We start from the raw sequence: 25,005 nt of genomic DNA, 5'->3' as shown, positions 1-25,005 counted from the left end.
TGAACATTTGCCAAGTGAACAGTACAGATAATATATAAGAGAGAAGTGGGGGCTCACTAAAGACTATGGTAGGTGGGGAAGGGAACGCTTCACTGAGAGAGTGGGATTTGAACTGGTAAAAGAGAAGAGTGTCCCAGTCAGAGGGAACAACACTCATAGCTCAGAGGCAGGAACATACTCCACGGGTTTAAGAAATGATGACTAGTTTTATGTGGCTAGAGTGGAGGCTTTATGTAGGGGTGACTAAGAGAATAATAGCATCTTTGCCAGGATGGGATGAGTCTCTTACATGTTGCATTTGACGTGCTGGCAGGCCTTGCAAGTGGCAGTGTCTATACTGAGGTTAGATATGGGAGGTAAGCTATTAGACTATTTTCCCAAATCTTTTTTCCAGATGTATCTTCCTTTTTATCCTAATGCCAACTCTGTTTCCTGGGTAGGTATTTCACTGTCTGAATGAAATCTTAGATCTCTGTCACAGTTTTTGTTTGCTGGTCAGTCAGAACCTGGGCCCACTAGATGAGCGTGGAGCCGCCCAACTGAGCATTCTTGTGAAGGTGAGTTTGCCTGGCCATTGGAAGTATGCAGCCCTGTCCACAGGACAGAGTTGGTTTTGCCAATGGAGAATTCATGATCTTTCCTCTGAGTCAGTAAAGCATTTCCTCATACATACACACAGAAATAACAAGATACAAAGATTAAAACGTTGGTATCAGTTGATTTTGAAGCAGATAATGTGCTGCCTCTGTTCAAAAATAGTTCAGCCATGAATGGTTTATTCACCCCACCAACTGTGCATTGGTTTTGTTCTCATTTTCTCACATCCTACCTCCTTATTTCCTTGAACTAACCCTCTATCTCACTGAGATTATAATTATCTGCCTGTAACAAAAACAGGCTCTCCCCAACCCTAGTACACAACAGAATATATTAATTTGAAACTAGCTACTAAATTCCTACTCAGAGAGTACTTTCATGGGAAAGCATGCATTTTATGGACTTGGTACTAAGAAGTCAAGTCATTTTAGGAACTAATAGAATTAAGAAAGTAACCCCTTTCCACCAATAGAGAGATGGTGAGTTTAAGAGGAATGACAGCTTGAGTCCTTCTCTCTGCAGGGCTTTAGCCGCCAGTCTTCACTCCTATTCAAGATTCTCTCCAGTGTTCGGAATCATCAGATCAACTCAGATTTGGCTCAACTACTGTTACGACTAGATTATAACAAATACTACACCCAGGCTGGTGGAACTCTGGGCAGGTAGGAACAACCCTTGGGCAACTTGGTAGACTTTTTTTTGTGTGGCTTTTTAATGAGTTGTAGAATTCCATAGCTGGAAGGAGTCTTTAGCTATCATCTAGTCCAAATACCCTCATTTTATAAACAAGGCTCAGAGATACAGGGGTGTGTCTGACCACCTTTAATAATTTTAATGAAGATTATTTTCCAGTAAAAATCATCGTCATAGTAAAATACCAAAACACCTGACAGTGAGATGGGTTTTACATCCTTTGCTAGGTTATATTGCCATGCTTGGCAGTGTGACTTCCACTTCCAGTTCTGTCATGAACTGGCTGTGCAGCCTTAGGCACCTTGCCTTGATGGCCTCCAGCCTCTGCATCTGTGAAAGGAGGGGACGACCAGACCACCCCTTTTAACTCTAAACTTTTTTTTTAATCTAATAGTAAGATTCAGTGGTAGTTGGCTTCTCAGAGATATGTATCATTCCAATTCCAGAAAAGCACTTTATTGTTGTCTCTTCTCTCTCTAAAATGTCCTCAAGCACACTTTTTCTACACAATTTTAGCATAAGAGTCAAAGAAACTTTGAGTTTTGAGATGACATTATCTAGATCACAGATTGCCTTCTTTGAAGAAAATCTTGGGAAAGCATGATATTTAATGAGACTTTTTTTTCTTTTGTAGTTTCGGGATGTGAAATTTCTGGTTCATAAACTGAAGTAACAGTCAATCCCATGATGTTCCCAAGTCTGTAACAGAAGATTCAAAACATACATCCTATTCTCTAGCTACTCATCGAATATCTAGCCTAGTGAGTGGGCTCTACCTTTTCTCCTAGAAGCTATTATTGAACATACAGGGGTACAAATCATTCCCATGTGGAAGGAGTCTGCCTCACCTTTGAGAGGTTCTTAACTCACCCACCAAGGAGAAATTTTGGCATCACCTGTCCCTCTGCTGATCATGCAAGGGGCTCTGACCCTTTACATTGAAAACATTTGCTGGATATGTTCATCTAGGTACTATTCAAGCTGTGGGAAGTATAGCAGTAAACAATATAGATCAGAAAGTTAAATATTCTGTGGTTCATAAACGAAAAAATTATATTTATAAATAGGTCAATTGCTGGATGTTACAACCAAGGAAGGCAGCCACAGGTAAGACAGGCCTTTCCTTTTCCCACACCAAGTAATTTATATCTACACAGATTATTTTTCCTCCTTCAGAAATTTTAGACTGAAAACTTCCCACCCTTAAGGATCTTTAAAACTACGAATCTCAAGAATTTTGTCAGTAACTTCCAATTATTTCAGACTGGTAAAAGGGCAACTGTAGCTAATAACAATGTATTTAAAGTACTTTTTCCCCCCAATTAAAAAGGTCCTTAAGAAAAAATTGAGGTCAGATTGCTAGATTTTAAATACTGAAAAGTGCAGGCGCAATTATCCCATCTTAGATGAACCACAGGACTTGAGTTTCTCCTAATATGGCCCAACCATCTCTGGTAATCATTATGTTTATATCAGCGTAAACCAGAATAAATATTCATTGAATAACCCCCTACAAACTGAAAAAGAATGCAGCTTTCTGGCCTCATTTTGTAGTCACTGAACCTGGTCATCTCTACATCTTTTACCACATACTTTGTCTACCTTATTGCCTGCTATTGTCAACTAAAGATGACTCCTTCCACTGCTGCAGGGGCTGGCAACTATGGCCTGCTGCCTGTTTTTATAAATACAGTTTTATAGAAATACAGCCACACATTCATTTACGTAACGTCTACAGTTGCTTTCATGCTCTCACGGCAAATCTGAGTAGTTGTGACAGACCAAATAGCCCACAAAACCTAAAATTTTTACTACTTGGAGTTTTATGGAAAAAAATTGTTGACTGCTTTAGAGAATGAGAGGACATTAACAAAGATGATGCTAGGGTGGGGAAGGAATAGCTTCTAGCAATTGTAATGACTAATAATATTGGACCTCTGATTAGAGCTTTTAACATTTCCAAGTGTTCTCACTTGTACTTCTCTTGTTTATTTTTCAAAAAGTCATCCCATCAAGCTCATGGTCACTGCCCATTCCTAGCAAATGGTTCCTTATCCCTTTTAGCTCTAAGAGTGGAGGAGTACCCACAGGTCAGCTGTTAGTGAGCTCAGCTCTAAAGAGAAAGAGACATCTTAACCTGTCAGGAAACTTAGACATATGCCCAGTTCCACTCAATTTTTTGGCACAGCTATTTAATCTTGGCCCTCACCTACTTTAAAATTGAGTTTTTGGATGTGTAGCATTTTAGACAGCCGGGGATAACCTTTTGACGATAATGTCACAGAAGAAAAGTTTATTCTTCTTTTCCTTGGCTAGCTGTCCTAAAGTGAACAAGCCTATGGAAAACCTCAGAGAAGGTATAATTTGTCTCATTTGTTCTGAGATTAAGCTCAAAGAAACAGATGAAGAAATCCCAGTTACTACAACCAAAGAGATTCAACATTTATTTTATCATAAAAGTCCAGCAAATAAAACTATATACAAGATCCATGCAAGGAATCCAGTTACGCACAAGACACATTTAAAACCCGATTAAAACACAATCTCCACAATAGTAGGGAATAAAACCAGTAAGACCAAGTATCTTTAGTGAGAAACATAATCATGTTTATATTTTGGATGCTGCTTGAATCCAATTCTCTCCCCAACAATGAGGCACTGTATCACCCACTCTTGTGACACCACAGGCAGCTGCAATGCTTCAGCACACTTCAGCACCGAGGCTGGGCATGAGGGGTCTGTCACCACCACGTCAAATACTCCTAAAGCAATATCTGCAAGGAGCCGGGGAAAGTGAACAAGGAAAGGACACTCAATTTAGCCCTCCATTAAAAAGACAGATGTGCCCTTCTAGCCAATACATCCCACTCTGCCCAAACTAAAACCCGATTATGTCAAACACAGTGCTACTGATCATGACCAAAAGTAAAAAGTTATAATCACTATATGTTGACCTTGTAGAAATGTTTAACAAATATATCACTGCAAACCAGCAGAAGCATGAATAACCCAGTTCTTCGCTTATGTTGACTCACCTCTTCAAAGTAGTACTTCTCTTAGAAATGGAGATAAAGTCCATCTGTCAGGACTGAGACCACAAGGCCTAACAACTATGGACCTAAGGATGTTCTTGGAACAATAACAACACACACACACTTTCCAGGTACCTTTGTTATGGGCACTTGAATGGTGCTGCTTCACGGAGGCTGCCCCCCCAGTCATGAGGATCTCAGACCAGAGCTCCAGGAAGTTCTGCTGCTGGTCTGATACCAAGAGTACCTTCAGATTCTGGAAAGGGTTTTCACGAGGTTGCCTATGAAGGAGTCAGAGACACAGCCCTTTGGAATTGGAAGGGACCTTAGCATGACAAATATCCAATAAATAGCCCTTCTGCAATGGGACTCATGTACATCTGAATGCTTTCAAAACTTAAGCCCTGTATTAGGGCACCATAAACCTTCCCTCTTTCTGTGAATGATATACATTCTCTGAGATCCTGGCCTTCTGATCCTACCCTTCTGATTACTATGTTTGTCCTGGGGCTGGGAACAGTCCAAATCATATTCCTGAGCCTATACATTTTAATACTTGCTTAAAACATTTCACTAACCTTACAGGTTGAGAATATTGAACATACCTACAAATCCTCACACATTTTCAAAAGATTCCTAGCCAATATATCCTATGGAAATAACCTAGATGAACTACTGAAATCATTTCAAACCCACTCAAATACTGCAATTTATCCTACAGACATTCCAGCTTCTAAAAACATTTTATTCTTTCACCTAGATTCTCCTCCCTAAAAAAGCTTGCTGTCTTCTTATCTGTACAACTCTAAATGGGCTCTCAAATACTCACCAATCCAGAATTCTTTGCTCCTCGAGGCTGTACCCAGCTGGCAACAGATAATTACGGTAGTTCTGGAGCTGGTTGGCATGGCAACTGTCATGGACCCAGACATGAGACACACAAGGAATCCCACTGGCAAGGCACAAGAAGTACTTCCGGGTTCGACAATGCTGATCCGCGATTAGGAGACACTGGTAGGCTGTGTTACACTGGAAGAAAAAGAACAGAGACAATGGGTCTGTGACTTCTATGGAAAGCTCTTCAAAAGCAGCCCTAAATGAGCCATGGAGAGCAAGATCTGAAGACTTCCGAATACTCTCCAAAATGTGATTTAATCTTTTTCTACCCAGGGCCGCTTTTCTCACTGAAAGGCCCAATTGCCTTCCCTAGACATTCTCCCTGTCTCACCTGCAGCTTTTTGAAGGCCTAAATCCTCAAAGGGTAACCAAAACCCATGGACTCAGCCTTTCAGGCTGAGAATCATCAACACTAATAGGGATTTCTACTAAACAAAAATTTCAATCTGTTTCTGTCCCAGCAACAGAACAGCCATTTGCCCAAGGTTCTAACTTCTTTTCTTTGTACACAATAAAAATTCTATTTCATGCAACAATACTTTTGGCAGTTTCCCAGTTCTTGAAATCTCTGGCTAGTTTATCTGACCTCCCCATCCCTTCTCAGGCTTCTTCTCAGTACAGCAAATAGGTTCTTATTGCCACTCTGGGAAGCTACACAAAGAAACTCCTCACCTGGGCTTCATTGAAATCTTCGAGGATATAGCCAGCTCCTGCTCGAAGCTGGGATTCTGTGTACTGCTTGTTGAAAGGAGGAATTTCTAAAAATTCTATATATAAAAAAAATAATAATAACCAAGATAATCAATAATTACCAAGTTGGTTTTCTTATTTGCTACTTTATGCCTGCTTCTTAACTGCCCCTTTTTCCACTCCCCAGCTATCTCCACACCAGTGTGTCCCCAAAGACAGGTCAAGGGCTTCCCCATGGTTCAGAAAGATCTGTCCTGAGCCTACAAAATGCTGCCAAAAGAAGGGACAAGAGCAGGAGGGACTGGGAAGATGAGGAATGAAGGTAGGTCCTAGAACTAAAAACATCAAAGGTTCCTGCACTAAGACTGAGTCATGGAACTGTTCATAGGGATGGACACATAACCATTTCCCAAAGTGACTATTCCAATTCGAATAACCATTACCATCAGGAAGTTCTCCTTATGTCTACTCTAAATCTTTCCTTCTGCAAACTAAACCCATTTTTTCTAGTTCTGTTTTCTGTGGAGATGAAGAATAGCTGATGAGCACTTTTTTATAATAAAGCTTCAAATTCTCACTTCATCAGCCTTTTTTTTGTATACTAAAACTTGATAACCCAGAATACTCAAAGGAAGTATGCTTTTTAAAATTTAACTAAGTAAAGGTTAGTCAGAAAATCCTATTTCAATCTTTTTATTGAAAACTATCTACCTTTGATGATCTTGAAGTACCTCAGGACACTGAACATCAATGACTGCTCTACAGTCTTGAGGGTCAAGTAGAAGATATGAGAGATGAGGCTGAAGCTGTAATGACCCTAGGCAATTAGAAATTGCTTCTTTTGACCAAATATCTAATTTGAGCTTGTTTTCTTGTCATCTGCTCCTCTCATATATAAATAACACATCCAAAAAAAAAAAGAAAAGAAAAGAAAAGCAAGACATTAGAGATTTTAGTTAATTAGGAGTTCTGGGAAATTAAGTTCTAATAAACTGAAATTTTATCACAAATAAAAACCCAACCCAATGCATAAATTTCAATGCCAGGATCATTCCCCTTCCCCCCTCATAGCCAGTGGTAAAATGTGGTAGAGCAGACTCCTTGCAGAGATGGCTCCCCCTGTGGTGACCTCCCTGCCTGCTAGAGCAGCTTAGGCAATGTTGATGCCCTATCCCAGGTCTCTACATCTTTGTTTAGGTCTGATTGGCCAGCCTATTCACTTTTACTGTTCTTTTCTTGATTCAACATCTTCCACATGTTTCTCAAAATAAAAGCCCAAACTAGAAACTCTAAATGGTTATAAGAAACTCAGAATACAGCAGGACTGTTTCTCAGCTTTGTCATAGCATCCTTTTGATACCAATAGATCATGTCACAATCTTCGGCACTAAGACTCTACTGCACAGTCACTGCTGACACCCCTCACAGTCCTTTTATTTTCCTCAAAACTTCTATTTTCTGTCTGCTTAATCTGGTACTGTTTCCAGTCTTGATTTTTTATTTACTTATTTTTTTAATTTTAATTTATCAATATACAATATAGTTGCTATTCCTGTCCCTTTACCAATTTCCAGTCCTGATTTTAATCCCCAATTATATTTCCTTTCATTTGTATAATCAAGTATTATCCTGTCTAAGCAGTCTTTTTTTCTACTTTTTCTCAAATAATTTGGATTCAGTTTTCTTTACTATTGAGATATGATTGCCCTACTTAACCAGAGGCTAAAATGAACAGGTTATTAACTCTACCTCTAAATCAAGGATTGATGTACTAAATGAATTCCAACTCCAGAGTCAATCCTTGTGTCTGATGGTGTGGCCACCTAACAAGACTGGGTGCCATATTCTTAACTCATTAATAAATATGTCTCATAAGATGGATTTAAATATTTTACTAAGCTCCTATTATAAACTGGCATCTAAGAATTCCCATTTATCTGTAACTCGTATCACATAGTTGAAAACTAATTCTGCAGAGGATTGTTTTAATATAAATGTTTTCAGCCTTCTTGAGATTGACAAACTCCTAAATATTCTCATATGCCAAAAATATCAATAATTCTGATGCTGTTGAGGCAGTGCCCAAGGATGAAGAAGCCAACATAAAGCAGACACATTCACCATTAACCACAATTTCTACCAGAAACCTAGAGACTCCTTTAAAAAAAACTATCCAAATTACCCCTAGTTTAATTTTTGTGAGTAGAGTTTATTAGGTCTCACACAGGCACATAGATTTTTAAGGAACTGGACGGCCTGCACCTCATACCAAAGTCAGCTTTCTTGACTCCGCTGGACCATGCAAGATATAAAACATCTATAGAGCTGCTTTGTGAGATCCTGGCTTAGGGAAGAGCTAGGAGTTTGTTAAGAGAATAAAGAATAGAGTCCAACAACATTGTAAATGCAAAAGGCACACAAGACCATGAACATTGTTTTAATGCCATGACATACCTCTATGAAGAATCATCAAGGGACTCCCAATTGTTTATGATCAAAGTAAAACTAAATTCTTGGCTAGGATACTCCTCACATACCCTATTTATCTCCCATTGTACCTATGTGAATTCTGTTTGACAAAGTAGGCTTTGTATACACTTAACCTTGAAATCCCACACACACACACTATACCTGTTCCCACAGCCTAACTCCCCCCGTCAGAGCCTCTCTACTCACAACTCTTTATGCACCTTCCAAATAGCATAAACCTTAATTGCAACTCCCTAATCACTCTTCCCATGTCCTTGTACATGACTGAAATTGGTGAGATATATAGTTCTGGTTAATTAGGAAAGCATTATCCACACATCCGAAATTTCCAATCATTACGTACCTTCAGTGGCGCTATTTAATGACAACCACATTCCCTAATTTGATCTCCAGTTGGGAGAACAAAATTCCATCTGGACCTTTAGCCTTGATGGACACATTTGGATACTACTGTCAATCATATTATAGTGTATACATTTGTATCTTCTCAATCTCTCTCCTATATCACACTTTTCAGATTGTTGAAATAATTTTTACCTTTCCCCACTGCAGCTTTCACTCAAACACTAAGTAACAGACAACACAGAAATGCAATATATAGATTTAGTGTAAGGTTGAAGAGAGTTGAAAAGGCCTAGAAGTGGTTTCTTTCTAATAACCCCGGGGCACTGGAAACCTCACATTCCCAATCTTACACTCAGACCTCAAGAGAATGAACTCTCACCCTCTATGTGGGTTTGCTCTGGCAGTTGCCCCTAGAAAGACAAATGGGAGAGATGGCAGGGCATTTAGAAACCTGATTGACTACGACAGTTGTAGTATGGTAAACTGAACATGGTGTTCTAGTCCCAAGTCTGCCATTACTGTGGACAAGAAGCAGTTATTTAACTTCTCCAAGCTTATTTCCTCATCTGTAAAATGGATAACATCTATCTCCTATCTGCCTCACAGGATTTTGAGGAAACACTCACTGAGAAGAATTTTATGAAAACAGTTTACAAACCAAGAAGCAGGGTACAAATCAATATTCACTTCCCTGACCAAGATCCCAGTTGCACTTGCTCTGTCTCCTCCACATATGGCAGAGCCCCCAGGACTTCCTAGGGCCTTACCCTCCTCTTCCTCACTGCTTCCCGTAGGACCATCTGGCAGTTTGGAGCGGCTGGCCAATTTGTCACTGGTTGTGGCCATGGTGAGGAGAAAGGCATAGCCCAGAAACAACGTCTTGTTGAGGGGCAAAGGCCCTCTCTGCTCTTCCAGGACAGAGGGTTCACCTGTGTTGTCCCCACTCTCACAGGGGCTCACAAACTCTCCTGCTCCCACCGCACCTGGGAAGGACAGAGGCACAGTTACTAGAGGGATACAGACCATTGCCTGAGCATAGGCCCTAGGACCAAGCATGATCTGATGGCTAGGCAATGTTCTGATGAACTTTTCTGAGCTATGAACAAAGACCACTGCTATGGCCAACCATTCTAAATAGCCAACAACCTAGGACCAAATTTACAATGAAGACAAATTTATATATTTAAATTTTAGAGTCATGACAATGTATAGTTTTCATTAATGAAAATCAACTAGTATTGTTTTTATATAGGCAAACCAAATACTTCTGAGGTCATCTGAAGAGTGAGGTGGTTCTAATTCAAAGAGTAGGTGAGTGTGAAAAGTGTTTGGAAATCTTCAGCCCACTTTCTCTGCCCAGTGCTCTGATTTCCCCCAGGGTATGTGAAATTTTGAAGCAGCCTTAAAAAACAAAACAAAACACTTTTTTATTACCAAGAAATGTCCCCAGCAGATCCTCCCACCCCATCTCTGACCCTCACCAGAGTGGCACAGAGAATACTTGGTAATAAAGTATTTTTACACATAGGTGGAGCCACGTCAACACAGCCTGCTTCAACTTTCCCAGTTTCCAATACTTGGGTAGGTAAGTGAACCAGCCAGTCCTAGACTCCCAGAACACCCATGCTAGGAGTGCCCCAACAAGTCCTCAAGAAGAAAACATACCTGACTTGGAGAAACTGAATCGCAGGTTCGTTAGGAGGCTAAGATGACAGACACGTCATGCATGCCTCCCTAAAATAAAACCAGCAGCAAGACAACAGTCTCAGAGGCAATATGATGTAATACACATATGAGGCTGGACTTCGAAGTCTTGACTGACTGAGTTTGAATCCTAAGCTTGCTCTGTCCCCTTAGGAAAGTTAACCAACTTTTCTGTGCCTCAGATTCTTCAACTAGAAAACATATTTTAGCACCTATACTTCACAGGAATTATATAAGAGGTAATATGTATGAGGAACTTAGTTCCATGCCTCACACAGTAAATATTCAATAAAAGTTAGCTATTGTTTTTAAATACCCTGAAACATAGCAACGATGTTGGGCAGATAAGGAGATGACACAACTCAAATACACAGGAAACAAAAGGAGCTCTGGTGCCAGGACAATGTACCAACCAATGGAATTTCATCAGTTTGTTAGCCCGAGAGAGTACCATCAGGGCAGAGACTGAGGGCTTTACTTCTGTATCTGCAGAACCCACAGCCGCATTGTCTGGGTCATAGCAGAGACTTAATAAACAATAGATGGATTGAACTCCTCTCTTAATATCAAACATCAGGGACTGGAAAGGGGTTGTTTGAGGGAAAGTGGGAAAAGGGGAGGTACAGGCTGAGGTACAACCTTTTTATAGGAAGTTTGAGAAAGCCAGAGAATCCTGAGCACAAGGGAGAGGGGAACAGAGTTTCCAGGAAGCAGAAGATGATGCAGGCAAAGGAAGAGATCTAAGACAAATTTCACCTACTTTGAATCTGCTTAAAATTTAATACTTCTTCCCTCCCTCCTAGAACCCGCACGAAGACAACTAATGTTTGTGATCAAGACCTGGCCTCCTATGTACCCCTACTGGCTGCTGAGAGGACGGAGGTTAGGAGAATATAGTAAGCTGCCTCTGACTACCACCTGTGGGCTTGTACTGGACCCCAACTTTGTAGCCAGGACAAAGGAGCCGTTGCCACATATTAGGCTCCATCTTTACAGCAGGTGACCCCGCATTCTGCTGTAGTCTGGAGGGAGAATGAGGTCTGAGGGAGCACTCACCAGGTTTCACAGCAGCAGACTTGCGGCCTCGCTTGGCGGGAGACCGTTCCTCTTCAGAAGTGACAAGTTTTCTTTTGCCTGAGAGAACGCCCATGGAGGCACGAGGACTTTCTGTGATCTTACGGGTAGGGGTTGTGCTGCTGCTGCTGGAGGCAGTGGGGGTGGCTGGGGAGCTGATGTTACTGCGTCGTTTTCGCTTCCCTTCCACCAAATTATCTACAGTAGGATACGCCAAAGGTTGGTCAAATCCCATTATCTGAGGCCCTGAACTCCAAGAAGCTGGGCAAAGTCTGATTTAGATACCACAGTGCCCTTTCCGCCACTTCCCACGGGGGCAGGAAGCCTCTTTTTAAGGCCATCATATTTTCTGTTCCATTGGTCCCCTATAGAACTGGGGAGGCCAGAAAAACCTTAAGGACTTACTATTTGGTACTGGGAAGGAAACAGATAAGGCAGTAACACTAGAAAATGACAGCTCACCACCATCTGAGAAGCCACATATAGGTAAAATAAGAGTTAGGGAAACATTACTGATTGCTCCAGAAACCACTCCTCCAACCGTAGGCAGAGCAGGGACGCAAACGCAGTTGTTCAGGAAGCAAAATTCTTACCCAAGCTGATATCTGCTGCCTTTGTGAGGGGAGTTATTGCTTCATATGGGCCAAGCCCATACTGCTCTCTCAGTCTGTTTCCTTGCTCCAAGGACAGAATGACAGCCATTCGCTTATACCACTTCCTTTGGCCTTCTTTTTCAATGCTGTAGTACAATTCCCCAGACTCCTTCCTATGCCCTTTCACCACTCCTGGGGAGAAAAAACCAAAAGAAGCTTGCTGTTGTTTAAGGCTGCATAGCACCATCTTACAAGGGCCTCAGGGAATTCAGAGACCCCTGAAGTTAGGACTTAACAAAATTCTGGTTGTCAGTCCCAAACAGTAACAACACTTAGAATATATGTAACTACTACTCTGGGATTAGAACAAAGTAAATTTCTGGACATAATCCAAAGCCAGCCTTTACGGATTGTTAGTGGTTCAAATGGTTCCCCTGAAGTGAAATGGCATGTGGTTTCCTAATGGTCCTATTATAACTTACTAAACTCTTCCTTCTTGGTTTCTTTGGAGGCTGAGTGACAGGTCTTTAGTTAAGCTGTAGGTAAAAAATGACACTATTCTGAGAGAGAGCATGTGTGTGTGTGTTTGTATCTGTTGTGCAGCAAAATCAGACTAGAGATATAGAACATAGAAAGGAAAAAGCCTAATCTTCCCTCCCTATTATCTACTTCCTGCTCTTGCTCTGATTCAGAACCTGAAGATAAGTCCTTTAGTTTAGAAGGAATACAATGTGGGATGTACAGGGAAACTGGGCTACAATTCAGTAGACCTGGCCTGGTTCTAATCCTGCTACACCAGGCTTTGTGATCCTGGGCAAGACCTGTTTTCAATCCTGTGAAAGAGGACACTCCTTCCCCTGTACCAACCAATAAACAATTTAGAGGACAAACACACACAACACATGTATAATATAAAAACAAGACATTACTCTGAACACTATCTCATTCCTATGAATGGAAGGGTCCATTTGTTCTCTCCCATTAGCCCATGCTTGAATGAAGGGCTAAAAGAAATCCAGAGCCAACCCGACCAAGGAAAACAACATACAGGAGAAGGCAGGCCTCAGTTCTCTCCTTATCTATGCCACAGAATCACTCTTGCCCCTTGCTTATCTCCTAGCTTAAATCACTAAACTAAATCACAAAGACTACCTCAAAAGCATAAAGAAGCCCAAAGCCAACAATACACTTCACACTAATGAAGAGCTACTAGAACTAGAAGCAGTCTAATGTTGATAGTAGTAGATAGCCTCAATAAATGGACACAGAATCTCCACCCCTTGATGTCATGATTCACTTTGCATACAGAATTATCTATCTTTGTTTTAAAAGAGCCAGTGTGGGCCTCCAAGAATGGCTTTATACCTGAAAGAGAAACTAATACATTTGACACACGAAAACTGTGAGTCATAGGTCATAAAAAACCCCAATCCATGTGCTACTTAACTGATGGCACATTACCTAAAAGTGTTATCCAGAACTAGAAAATAAAATGGCTCATTTAACAATGAAACAAAGGGGCAAACAGCAACTACTCAGAGGATTCCAAATACAAGAGAGCCTGGAGAGACTTCAATCGAAAGGCTTTTTTGCCAATTGTATCCCACTTCATGTTCAAAAAAATCCCCACAAAGGATGTTTTTAAATGACAAACAAATAGTTATCTTCAAATTAGTTCATAGAAAGGAGACAATATATTCAAAGAACTAGCACATGAAATAGTAATAACAAACACAAATCCCTGACCATCACCAATACTAGCTATTTCAAAAATAAAAATAAAAAAGCACCATTCTTCAAACCAGAGAATAAGTGGCAGGTGTGCAGGCATACAAACGCAGCACTAACAACGTCCTTTTAAGCAAAAATATCTCAATATATCTGCCACACTCACCCACCAGGCTCCCATCAAAGTCAGTAGTTCACATAATTCAGTGGTTAAAGAACAGAGTATGGAAAGAGAAAAACACTAACTTAAAAGTGGAGAGATACAGCTAACACCAGCGTAATCATGTAGTATGTGTCATGTGGGTGTTACACACATCACACCCAGCCTCCACATGATAAGATGAAAAGGGTACTTCACCTCTGTGGCATTCTTTTAAAAAACCCGTAACTCCAGTTTAATGAGAAAACACTGAACAAACCTAAACTGAGGGACATTCTACAAAATACCTGACCAGTACTCCTCAAAATTGTCAAGGTCATGAAAAACAAGACTGAGATTGCCACAAATCAGAGGGGACCAAAGGACACATGACGACTAAATGCAATATGGTATCCTGGAATGGACCCTGGAACAGAAAAGGACATTATGGAAAAGCTGATGAAATCCAAATAATGCCTGGAGTTTTGTTAATAGTAATGAACCAAGGTTGGTTTCTTGGTTTTGAAAAATGTACTATGCTAATGTAAGATGTTAATATTAGAGAAAGCTGGGTAAAGGGTATACAGGAACTCTTAGTACAAGCAGTACTCTGTACTCTGCAAATTTTCTGAAAATCTAAAACTATTCCAAAATAAGAAGTTTATTGAAAAACAAGTAAGCATCAAATGAACAACCAACCAAAAAAGCAAGTGGCATCAGTAACCAGTGATGTAGGAATGGAATTTCTGACTTTAGAGACCCCCTAAAATTAATCGGGCTGAGGTAAATATCTTGGTAATTACTGACAGAACAGAGTATTTCCACAGGGCACAGTATATCTCTACAGACTCTACTTCTCTTATTACCTGCACTGAAATACTCATCCTCCGAGAGGGCTGTCACTTCTGTATCCAGCGGGATGGGGTCACACAAGAGAATGTCTTTGCCCAGCACATCACACTCGTACCCATCATCAAAGAGCAATTTATATTTTCCAGCTCCAACATCTCGAGTGATTTTCCCAGAGTAAAAATAGCCATTGGATGACCACTTGGCTACAACACGGAGCCCTACAAAGCTGTTCCCTGAAGAGGAGGGATCTAAGCCATCAGAGGTGCCAGCAGGAGCCTGAAAAGGAATTTCTGGAGAGTCACTACGACGCAAAGCACCAGGAACCATGTCTGCTCGTCTGGCAGAGTCTGGCACTCGGGGCACAATACGGGTAAAGGATTTATCATCTGGCGACATGCTGGGTGAAATGTCCTCTATGCCCAAGGGGCCAGGCACAGCTGCTTCTCTAAAGAAAGATAAGAGATAGGAGAAAGCAGTGAGAATAAGAAGACAGAAGTACATAACTACCAATTTTCCCACTCCTTTTGTCCATGGGTCTCTTCAGCCCATTCTTTGATAACCCCATCACAGGCATGAGCCTGGTGTCTCAGTGACCTCACTCTGATCCCTGCCCACACCCCAGTCAGTGTGGGACCCTTTTCTCCCTCCTGAAACCCCACATACTTCTACTCCCCTCTCTTTTCTCTACTCCCTTTTTTTCCTGAACAAGTCATAGACTAAGTATATCTCACACTACCCGGGTACCTGGTTCCAGTGGTCCGAGAAGGCGGGCGGCCCCTTCGCCCGCGCCCACGAGGCGTGATTGGAGCCTTCCCTCCCTGTCTGATGCCAAGGCCTGCATCACCATCCTCCTCACACACTGGCGCCCCTGTCTGACTGACCCCTTTTCTAGGACTAGAGAATGAAGACAAGTTAGTCTGATTGCACCTGCTACTGGATCATTTCTTCACAATCTCCCCTTGGCCCTCAGACTACATGCCAGGCCTACATGTGCTGGGTCTTCCTACTGACCCTTTCAGTAGGAAGCTGGTTCACACACCCCCCCATCAAAATCTCAACCAGGGAGTGGGGAGTGTAGGATAACAGGTAAAGGACATCCTTGTCTATGTAAGTCTATTCCCTCCTGATAAAGGTTCCTACTGCTGCCCTCAAAAACAGCACACCCATTTCTTCCCGCCTTCTCTACTTCAGACTATGGACACCTGCAGGAGATGAAAAAAACCTAGGGGATGCATCAAGTTGGGGTCACTACCTCAAACTTCCTGTACTCCCAACCAAAACATGTGTAGGCTGCAGAATATAGGAATGGTAGGAGCATGTGCCCATCAGTCCCAAAGTCCCCTTGCCAGTTTTTCTACATTCTTCTCAGGGGCTTTGCCAATGAAGTCACCTGCCACAGGGTTCCATCCTCCCTCCCAAGCAAACCCAAAATAGAAGAACAAATGGTGAGGAAAAGGAGTTAATTTATCCTAGATCAAAGATGGGAGATTTCCCATTACTCCCCTTTTCCTGTGATATTAAAATGTCAGCAACCCTGCCCCTGTTGTGGCTCTCTCTCTCTGGAGACCCTGTCTGCACCTCAGTTTTCCTGGGCCTCCTCGGGAGCTGGGTAAGGCAAAATCTGCGGGTTCTGTCCCGCTGGCTTTCCCTTTGAGTGATCCGGCTCCTCTCCCTGAGCTGCCACTGCTGTGCATGGCTGAGAGACTTGTCCCACTTGACGTGTGGTGTAAGCTGGATGCCTTGGAGGAGAAGGAGCTGATATCTCCCAGGTCACCCGAGGAGCCCCCAGTCTGTGAAGGGGAGACTTCAGTTTCACACTCCTGACACTCTACAATTGGCTCTTCAGTCTCCTGCAAGGAAGAAATGAATACAGAATCTAAAGAAGCCACAATAAAATAATGCTAACATGACAGATGGAAAATCCTAGAGATGGCAAGAAATGTCAATTCAGAAAGGTGGAAATCAGCACAGAACTTTCTGGAATAACGGAAATGTTCTATATCTCTTTTGAGCAGTGGTTACATAAAATTATCAAAAGCCACTGAACTGAACATTTAACATCTGTTCATTCTACTGGGAATATGTTTTATCTCAATAAAAAATAAAGTGATACTAGATTGCAGAGAAAGAAATCTCTTTACTGAGCTAAGTTAAACTATCTTAAATTATCTTTTTATTGGACAAGTCCACAACCTCTGGCTGCCAGCAAGGATTCTAACCTAGGAGACAGGAGGTAAGGAGATAGGTAGGTTAGAGGAGAAAATAAGTGGTTAGGAGCCCTTCTAGGTACTTGATTAACAGTGAGTAGCATTACATGTTTTTTGACACTAGTTATTCTATATTACCTTTCAATAAGTGATCAAGGAGACATAAAACTGTAGGCAAAAACACTAAAAATGGCATTACCATTTGGAAAAATGAAGACCAAAAAAGGTGGTAATCACAATATATGAGTTTTCAGCATCTTCAGACCCCAAGAATGTCTGGCTTTATCTCACAGGTCTCTTTCCATTTCCTTGCCTTCGATGAATGAATCCTGGATATCTCCAGTGCATCTCACATCCCCTGCAGTTCTCTCTAGCAGAGGCTGGTTTCTTTTAACCTATCCTCCATTCAATAGTTTTGAGGTGAGAGACCTCCTTGCTCCCCATTGCCATTTGCAGACCATTGCTATTTCCCTATCTCCTGCTCCTAACAAATCTCTATTTACCATTCTCTTAAACTAGCCTTTCCGCTTCCCTTGTTGTTATCCACCAACCGCTCTCACTCATGCATGAAGACCTAAACTCCTGGTTCATAACCTCCCTCCCCACCCCATCCCTACCTTTTGTCATTCTCAATGGCTTACATCCATGAGATAACCCATCCAGCAACTCCCAAATTTCCTAATCTAATTACCACCATTAATCTCCAGCGTCATTACCGGTAACTGTACCACTTCCAATCTTGATCACAAACATACCACTCTCTAATCACTGTCTCCTACCATTCAGCTCTAGCTGGGTCCAAGTTAGCACAATCTGCCAAGGTCACTTGACTAAAGCAGGTGTCATGAGCCCAGAATTTAAGTCAATCTCCTCTCTCAAACAGAAAATGTGTAGGAGAAAGGACTACCTAGGGGGCTAGGACTCCAGGCTGGTCTCTGTTGGAGAGCAGGCCCAAAGAGCAGTAGCCAGCCATACCTCCCTTTGCAACTGTCCAGTAGTCGAAGGCTGCTGATCTTTTAATGACTTAGGCCCAGGCTCAAAGTTAGCTGGTTATGATCTTTTTAATGTATTTCTTTACTTGTTTTCCTATGTGTCTTCCCTATAGGCAACATTAAGACAGAGACCTTAACCATCTTCTTCCCTGGATATAGTCCCAAAATCTAGCACAGTGCCTGCCACAAACAAAGCCCTCAGTAAATATTTATTCGATGAATCTCAATTGACTCAATCTTCTCTCTCAAACCGGTATCCTATTTATATTCTCTATCTCAGTATATGGTACCACCATCTATCCAGCTGCCCAGGAATCTTATTAGATTCTTGCCTCTTCCTGAATTCCCACATTCAGGAATACACCAGTCTATCAATTTTACCTTCTATATATTTCTTGCAACTATTTCTTTCCTCTCAACCCCTACTGCCACTGTCCTTACTTGACACTCATTACCTCTTGCCTGAACTATGCCTCTAATCTCAACCCACTGCAATCCCTTGTCACATTGCGGCCAATCTGACCTTTCCAACATGCAAATCTGAGCATGTTACTCCTTTCCCCAAGATTCTTTAAAGGCTCCCATCACACACAAGATAAAAATCTAAACTCTTTTCTATGGTATCCAAAACCCTTTATGCTCTGGGCCCTTACCAACCTCAGCAGTAGCCTCTCTCACCTTCCTTACCCTATGCATTCTTATCATATTGAGCTTTGAAATATTTATCAAGCTTCTCATGCTGTCTGCTTTTCATTCTGCCTGCTCTATCCCTCAGTGTCATGTGCCACATCTTTTGAGCACTACGTCTCTGTAAAGCCTCCTTCAAGTAGGCTTGTAGACTCCATCCCTTCTTTCTAGCACATCCTTCCACACTTCTACTACAGCAGTCAGCAAGCTCTGTACTTGTTGCATGTTAACTGTACGCTCCTAGAGAACACGGACATTGTTTTTAATCTTCATAGGCCCAGTGTCTGCCACAGTGCTAGGAACATAGTAAAACCTAAAGAAGTTGCTGGTAAATAAATGAATAAAATCTTTAAAAGATAACAAAAGAAACAAGGGCTACAAGAGATAAAGGGAAGGAAACGTTCTTCATCATTGTTTCTTCTCCTTTCCGGAACATATAGCTTTATGCTTAGGGGTATTTCTCAGAGTTCTCTGGCCTCAACTTGTCTACCTTCACACCCCCACACATCTTTGTATGTGCTGCCCACCAATATGCTCTTTGCTTTCTGCCTCTGTGCCTCTGCTCACCAAGCCCTTTCCCCTTATCTCCCAATATCTGAAACCATTAATGTCCAACTTAAATGTGGAAATCCTCATCCAAAAAGACTATCAAAATTCCCTTCAGATGAGTTTCTTCCTCCTCTGAACTACTATGATATATGCCTGCCTTTTGGCACATCTCACTTTTGTTCTTGAGAGGCAGCATAAAGTAGCTGTTAGAACTGCAAGCTCCAGAACCAGACTGCTTGAGTTGAATTCTATTTCCTCTGTTTATTAGCTGTGTAACTTTAGGCAGGTTATTTTAATTTGCTATGCTTGTATTTCTTCATTTGCAAAACAGGAATAATAACCACATCTACCTGATAGCACAGTTGTAAGGATTAAATAAGTTAATTTACTAAAGTCCTTAGGATAATGCCTGGCACATGCTGTTGAATAAATGTTAGTCACTATTATTATTTTATTTAATTATGGTAATGTTTCTTAAGCTATGTTTCATAGGTATATAATAAGTATTACTTTTAAAAATGTTCAATGGTGAAATAAGTTTGGGAAGTGCTGGGTTAAACAGAATAAAATAGGTATCTTTCTTCACTAGAGGACTTCTTAGAACCTTTAATGTGGTAATATGTGAATTTTCATGGTGGTGGTAGTGGTGGTGGGGTTTAACAGCATTTGGTGTTTCTCAAATTTATTTATGACCATGGAACTCTTTTCCCCCTCAGACTAACAGGCTTGCTATTTCCAAAATTTACTTTAGAAAGCACCATATAAAATATTAAATGAAGTAATATGTATAACACCTTAGTATAACTAGCACAGAGTTCAATGTGAACTATAATATTACAAAAATTTTTCATGAAGGCAAACTGTTTTTCTATAAAGCTGTTAAAATTCATAATTTTTCAAAAATAGTAATAACATGAAAAAAATTCCACGTACAAAAATGTTTATAAAACATTTTTAAATGAAGAATGAATCAATATTTTAAAAGAAATATTTCTGAGATTTGGTAAACAAAGAATAAATAATAATTTCTCTAACTAATGTCAAATGTTATGTGACATGAGGACCACAATAGCCATTATTGAACAATAATAATATGCTCTATTTAATAAAACTATATACCAGAGTTTAATTCTCCTGGAACACAAATTCCTACATGACTAGCAGGCAGAATTAAATTATCTGGGTGAAGGAAGAAAATAGCAGTTTGTTATCAGTTAATAAAATGGTTCCTTGATTTTAACATATGTACCAACAAAGGTCTCAGACCTTCAATTCTAGAAAATCTGTCTAATCTCAGCCAGTATTGGATCTAAACAAAGTCAGCATATCATGCTATCCAATATAACAAATAGTCAATAAATGCCAATACTATGCTAACATCGCAAATGAGTGTATGATGAATTCCACTAAAAAATAAAGGTGCATCTCTTACCAACAGGTCCATGACCACATAACAAATGGAGACCAGGAAAGAACACAATGAGCAGACATGAAAATACATGAGAAAACAATGAGAAACAGTGAGGAAACACATGCAGCTAAATAGGAAGTTCTAAACTTCATTTGAGTTTCCAAGGATTTAAAATAATAACATAAAATCTCTATATTTATACATGAGAGTGATTTACGGAGATTTATCAATCTGTTCTTTACAGAAAAGGAAAAGTATGATGGGACTGGTTAAATAACTAACTGAAAGCCAAACAGTAAGCCCATGGTTGAGGAAGACTTAGAATGAAGGGCCTCTCATTTCCAACCCAAATCTTACATCCTTTCTAATAAAAAGATAAAAGAAAACCAAGTTTTATTAGCTATTTGCACAGGAAAGGGGGGATGGGTGGAGAGTCAAGGTAATTTTTACACAGAAACAAACTTGCCAGACAAAACCCAGGGTATGTATTACCTCAGTTACTTTTCTTTCTACTTCTGTTCCATCCACATAATATACATCTGTGATGACACGAGTAACAAGTGTGCGCACTTCACGGATTGTTCTCATGTGGCGATGCAAGACATGGCCATGTGGAGGTTGAGGCATATCAAACTCTTCTTCCCCCTATGACAGAAGATACAGAACACAACCACAGCTCTCACTGTAAAGTGTCAAAATCACAAATCAACTTCTTCATAATAACCATTATTCAGAGGTTCCATGGATCTAGTGTTGGAATTTTCTAGTAATTTTGTTTTCTATTCACGTACAGATAAGACCAGTGATGGATTAGCTGTATAGCCAGAGGCTAGGAGGTGTTTGTATAAGCCTGACCTAAAATGATTTTGATTTAGACAGAAATAGGTCATAACATCTAAGAGCACTAATATCTAGAGATACATAGGTAAACCTTTGACCCCTAAAAGGGGTCATTATTTTTAGATTGTAATCCTTCTGATTTTGATGCTGATTTGTCAATTAGTATACAAGTTTACACTTGCAACAGCTTTTTAGATTAAAGGAAGGCATTCTTTAGTCCTTTACATAAAACCAGAATGACATACTTGTTAATCTCAGCGCAATCTGTTTTTCCTGAATTAGTAAGTAAAAACCAGTTTATTTATACCTGGAACAAGATACAGTGATTTCTCCTAGAATTAAATATAACATATTTAATCTATTCCAAAAAATAGATAATGGCTAAAGAGTTGAGCCTAGTGTCCAGAAAACAGAAAACATTAGCAAATTAAGATTTTGTATCTAGTTCTACTATAAACAATAATCAGTTAGTTTAAATAAGACCCTACATTTCTATGATGACTGTTACATAGCATTATTTAGGGAGACTGAACCTCTTTCATTCAAAAATATTAAGCAAACATTGATGGAACTTATGGGTGCCAGGTATTATACTAGACAAATATCTGCTGGAAAATTCAAGACAGGTGTAATTCATTCAATACTTCTGAAAAAATTCAAACTCAGTATCTCTGATTTCCAGAAACACAACAAAGAAAGAAGACCACTATTCAAACAAATAACTGGGTTAACAAAAATAGCACCAGGGTTCATTATCTCTTGTTCATTATTTTCTATTTATAGAGAACCCCACAGGGTTCATGCTTTAGTCAGATCCGGATAATTTTTAAAAGATGATTTAATAGCAAATTAGATCTTAAAACCCTATTTATTACCTGTAATCATCAGTTTCTTTGAGCCCTCAGCCTTTATTACCTAGGACCTACTATAGCCAAGAACATATGCTACACTCATAACATTTATATCAGATTTATCTACACCCTCACTTTCCCTACCACCACCCCATTGGCTCTGCAATTCTCAGGGGGAAATTCACACTTTTGTTTCCCACTTTATTTCCCCTGTAGTAGGCTGATTTTACTTTCACCATTCAGTATCAAAGTAACCAAGTTTTTAAAAAGAATTATACATACCACTGCAATAATGTTAATTCTTCATTTTTCTTGACAACATGGTAGTAATTTACCTAAATTTACTTAAATCTTTAGTGGTGAAATATCTGCTAAAATGGAGATATATAAATTATGTGAATAGACATAAATGAAATAAAATCACAAAAATTTACTTACCAATTCCTTAAAATATTTCTATATATACAACTCTGGTTAATAAATAATGATCAGAGCATAAGTCTGTCACACCCCAATCATCGGGGTGCCCAGACATCTGAACCATGACACCTGGACTTCCTGCCTGAACATACAGTCTGACTATTCCCCACTACAGAGAGAGCCAGTCTCTGCATCACAGGGGCCTAAGAGGTTTCAGTGCTTTACATATCTCCAAAATGTGGCCACGCTGCTTCCCTGTATTCTTCTGATTATATCAGCCATATAAACGATCACTTCAAGAGAGACACTTAATCATGTCTGACAGAATAAGACAGGAGAAAAGGGAAAGGGGATAGACAAAAAAAAAAAGCTATGCTTACTCTCTTCAAATAGTCCTCTGAAAAGAGGTCTCTATAAAGATACCTTGAGGATCTTATCATTATTAAGGGAAGAAAATAAAATGAAAATAAAACCACATTTTCCCTTCATAGAAAACATGGTTCCACACCCACTTGGCACATAAATTTAAGGAATGTCAAAGTAGGCTGCCTCTACTAGCACTGGCCTGAGCATTGACCTATATATACCAGCACTGACCTATACTGCAGGGGATAAAAATAGCGCTGACACTTGGAAAACCTCCATACAGCCTTTCTCATTTTCCAACCATTCTTCAAAAAATGGCACAACAATTCCAATTTCTGTTATTCTATAAACCATCTACATTTTTTTTATTGTGATAAAATCTACATAACATAAAAATTGACCCTTTTTAAGTATACAGTTCTGTGGCATTAAGTACTTTCCCACTGTTGTACAACAATCACCACCATCTATCTTCAGAACTTTTTCATCTTTCCCAAATAAAACTCTTTACCCACCTAACATCTATATTTTTCTAGCACCTTTCTTTTCTTAGCAGGAGTTACTAGCTCTTAAGTATATTATTCCACTCTGTATGATACAGTAGTAGTATAGTATCAGTAGTGACTGCAGTATGATTGCAGTAGTGGTAATTATAACAATAATAATCAACAGGTAGTAGCAGCCAACATATACAAAGCATTTACTACGTGCCAGGCTCAGGGCTAAGCACTTTTGCATGCCTTATCTCATTTACTGTTCACAATATCCTGATAGTCTGACTCCAAAGCCTGGACCCTACCACTCTGGCTCACTGCCTCCTATCATCATAATGAGATAAGAGCAGAGATTATTTCCCCATTTTACAGAGGGAGAATAGGAGAAGATAAAGGAAAATAAAATCTAGTGGCTCTCCCATGATTGCTATCTTTAAGATCAAGTCTAACTCTTTCTACAAAGGCAGAGAAACCAAATTATGTGGCAGAATACAAATACTTTAAACATGAAAATAAACAGAACTAAAATGGGGTTTAACATACTATGGCCCCTGAATCCAAAAGGGTTTTGAATCTGTAAGAGCTGATAAGGTCTCTGAGACTGTGTTACTATAAAAGGCAAATTTCAACAGAATTTTGGACTTCCTGGAGAGGCACAGATAAACAGCAAAACACTACATGGACCATGATTAAAAAACAGAAAAGCAACATAGCATGGTGAAAAGAATACCAATTCTAAAATCAGATATGCTGAGTTCAAATTCCAGTTCTGCCACCTACTGATGGCAAAATCTTGGGCAAGTTATTTAACCTCTCTTCAGCTTGGTTGCTTTACCTGTGAAATGGGAATAGTAATACCAAACTCATGGGGATGGACTGTCTTAAGCACAAAGCTGATACACCATAGGTGTATTTTTACAAAACAAACAACTTGGACAATCAGAATGACAGGCACATTACTAGTGAAGATTTCCTAGGCAGATCCCAAATGAAGATGATCTACCACAGCAACTAAGAAGGAAATTTAACCACTATCAGTAATTTCCAATTTCCCTGCCAAGGATCCTATAGCCATCTGATAAAATTTTGTGAACTTCCACTTACTTGTTAGCACATACATTTCTACCACCACTTGTTATTCTCTTACCTACTCAATTCTTACTAGTACTACATTTCTCTACTCTATTCCCAGAAATCTATTCTTCCTCCAGCCTTGCTTTCACCAGCCCCAATACTTTTTCTCCCATTATCTCTATTCTTAGCCTCTCTTCTGCAGTACCTGGTCACCTGGGCACTTTTCCCCATCTCTCTCTATTCCTTTACTGTTCTGTTTCTAATACCATGATACACTATC

The 25,005-nt window shown here is 40.0% G+C and overlaps 2 protein-coding genes across 6 annotated transcripts in view; one reads left to right on the top strand and one right to left on the bottom strand.

Moving 5' to 3' along the window:
• Nucleotides 1–5,757, top strand: part of TUBGCP4 (tubulin gamma complex component 4) — a 45,709-nt gene extending 39,952 nt beyond the window's left edge. Inside the window, exons 16-19 of one of the 3 annotated variants that reach the window (XR_010022992.1) lie at nt 441–557; nt 1,120–1,259; nt 1,925–2,051; nt 5,083–5,173. Coding sequence is in view for 2 of the 3 variants with exons in the window: in XM_063091748.1 (XP_062947818.1) it covers nt 441–557; nt 1,120–1,259; nt 5,083–5,131 (306 nt within the window). In the remaining variant the exon portion in view is untranslated. Of the gene's footprint in view, nt 1–440; nt 558–1,119; nt 1,260–1,924 lie in introns of all 3 variants that reach the window. The other 2 variants (XM_063091748.1, XM_063091749.1) reach the window with 2 other exon arrangements.
• The window catches only part of TP53BP1 (tumor protein p53 binding protein 1), a 65,794-nt gene continuing 44,496 nt past the window's right edge, over nt 3,708–25,005 (bottom strand). For all 3 annotated transcript variants that reach the window (XM_063091745.1, XM_063091747.1, XM_063091746.1), the window contains 11 exons: nt 21,173–21,325; nt 16,413–16,684; nt 15,579–15,728; nt 14,849–15,279; nt 12,116–12,307; nt 11,505–11,720; nt 9,512–9,727; nt 5,892–5,986; nt 5,152–5,351; nt 4,458–4,603; nt 3,708–4,064 (listed from right to left, as the gene is read on the bottom strand). In XM_063091745.1, the coding sequence (XP_062947815.1) occupies nt 3,877–4,064; nt 4,458–4,603; nt 5,152–5,351; nt 5,892–5,986; nt 9,512–9,727; nt 11,505–11,720; nt 12,116–12,307; nt 14,849–15,279; nt 15,579–15,728; nt 16,413–16,684; nt 21,173–21,325 (2,259 nt within the window). In that variant the 3' untranslated portion in view covers nt 3,708–3,876. The remainder of the gene's footprint in view (nt 4,065–4,457; nt 4,604–5,151; nt 5,352–5,891; nt 5,987–9,511; nt 9,728–11,504; nt 11,721–12,115; nt 12,308–14,848; nt 15,280–15,578; nt 15,729–16,412; nt 16,685–21,172; nt 21,326–25,005) is intronic.

Source organism: Cynocephalus volans, chromosome 3 (assembly GCF_027409185.1).
Source record: "Cynocephalus volans isolate mCynVol1 chromosome 3, mCynVol1.pri, whole genome shotgun sequence".
In the NCBI taxonomy this organism is placed as follows: domain Eukaryota; kingdom Metazoa; phylum Chordata; class Mammalia; order Dermoptera; family Cynocephalidae; genus Cynocephalus; species Cynocephalus volans.
The sequence above is the reverse complement of the archived record's forward strand: the minus strand, read 5'-3'. Positions and strand labels throughout refer to the sequence as shown.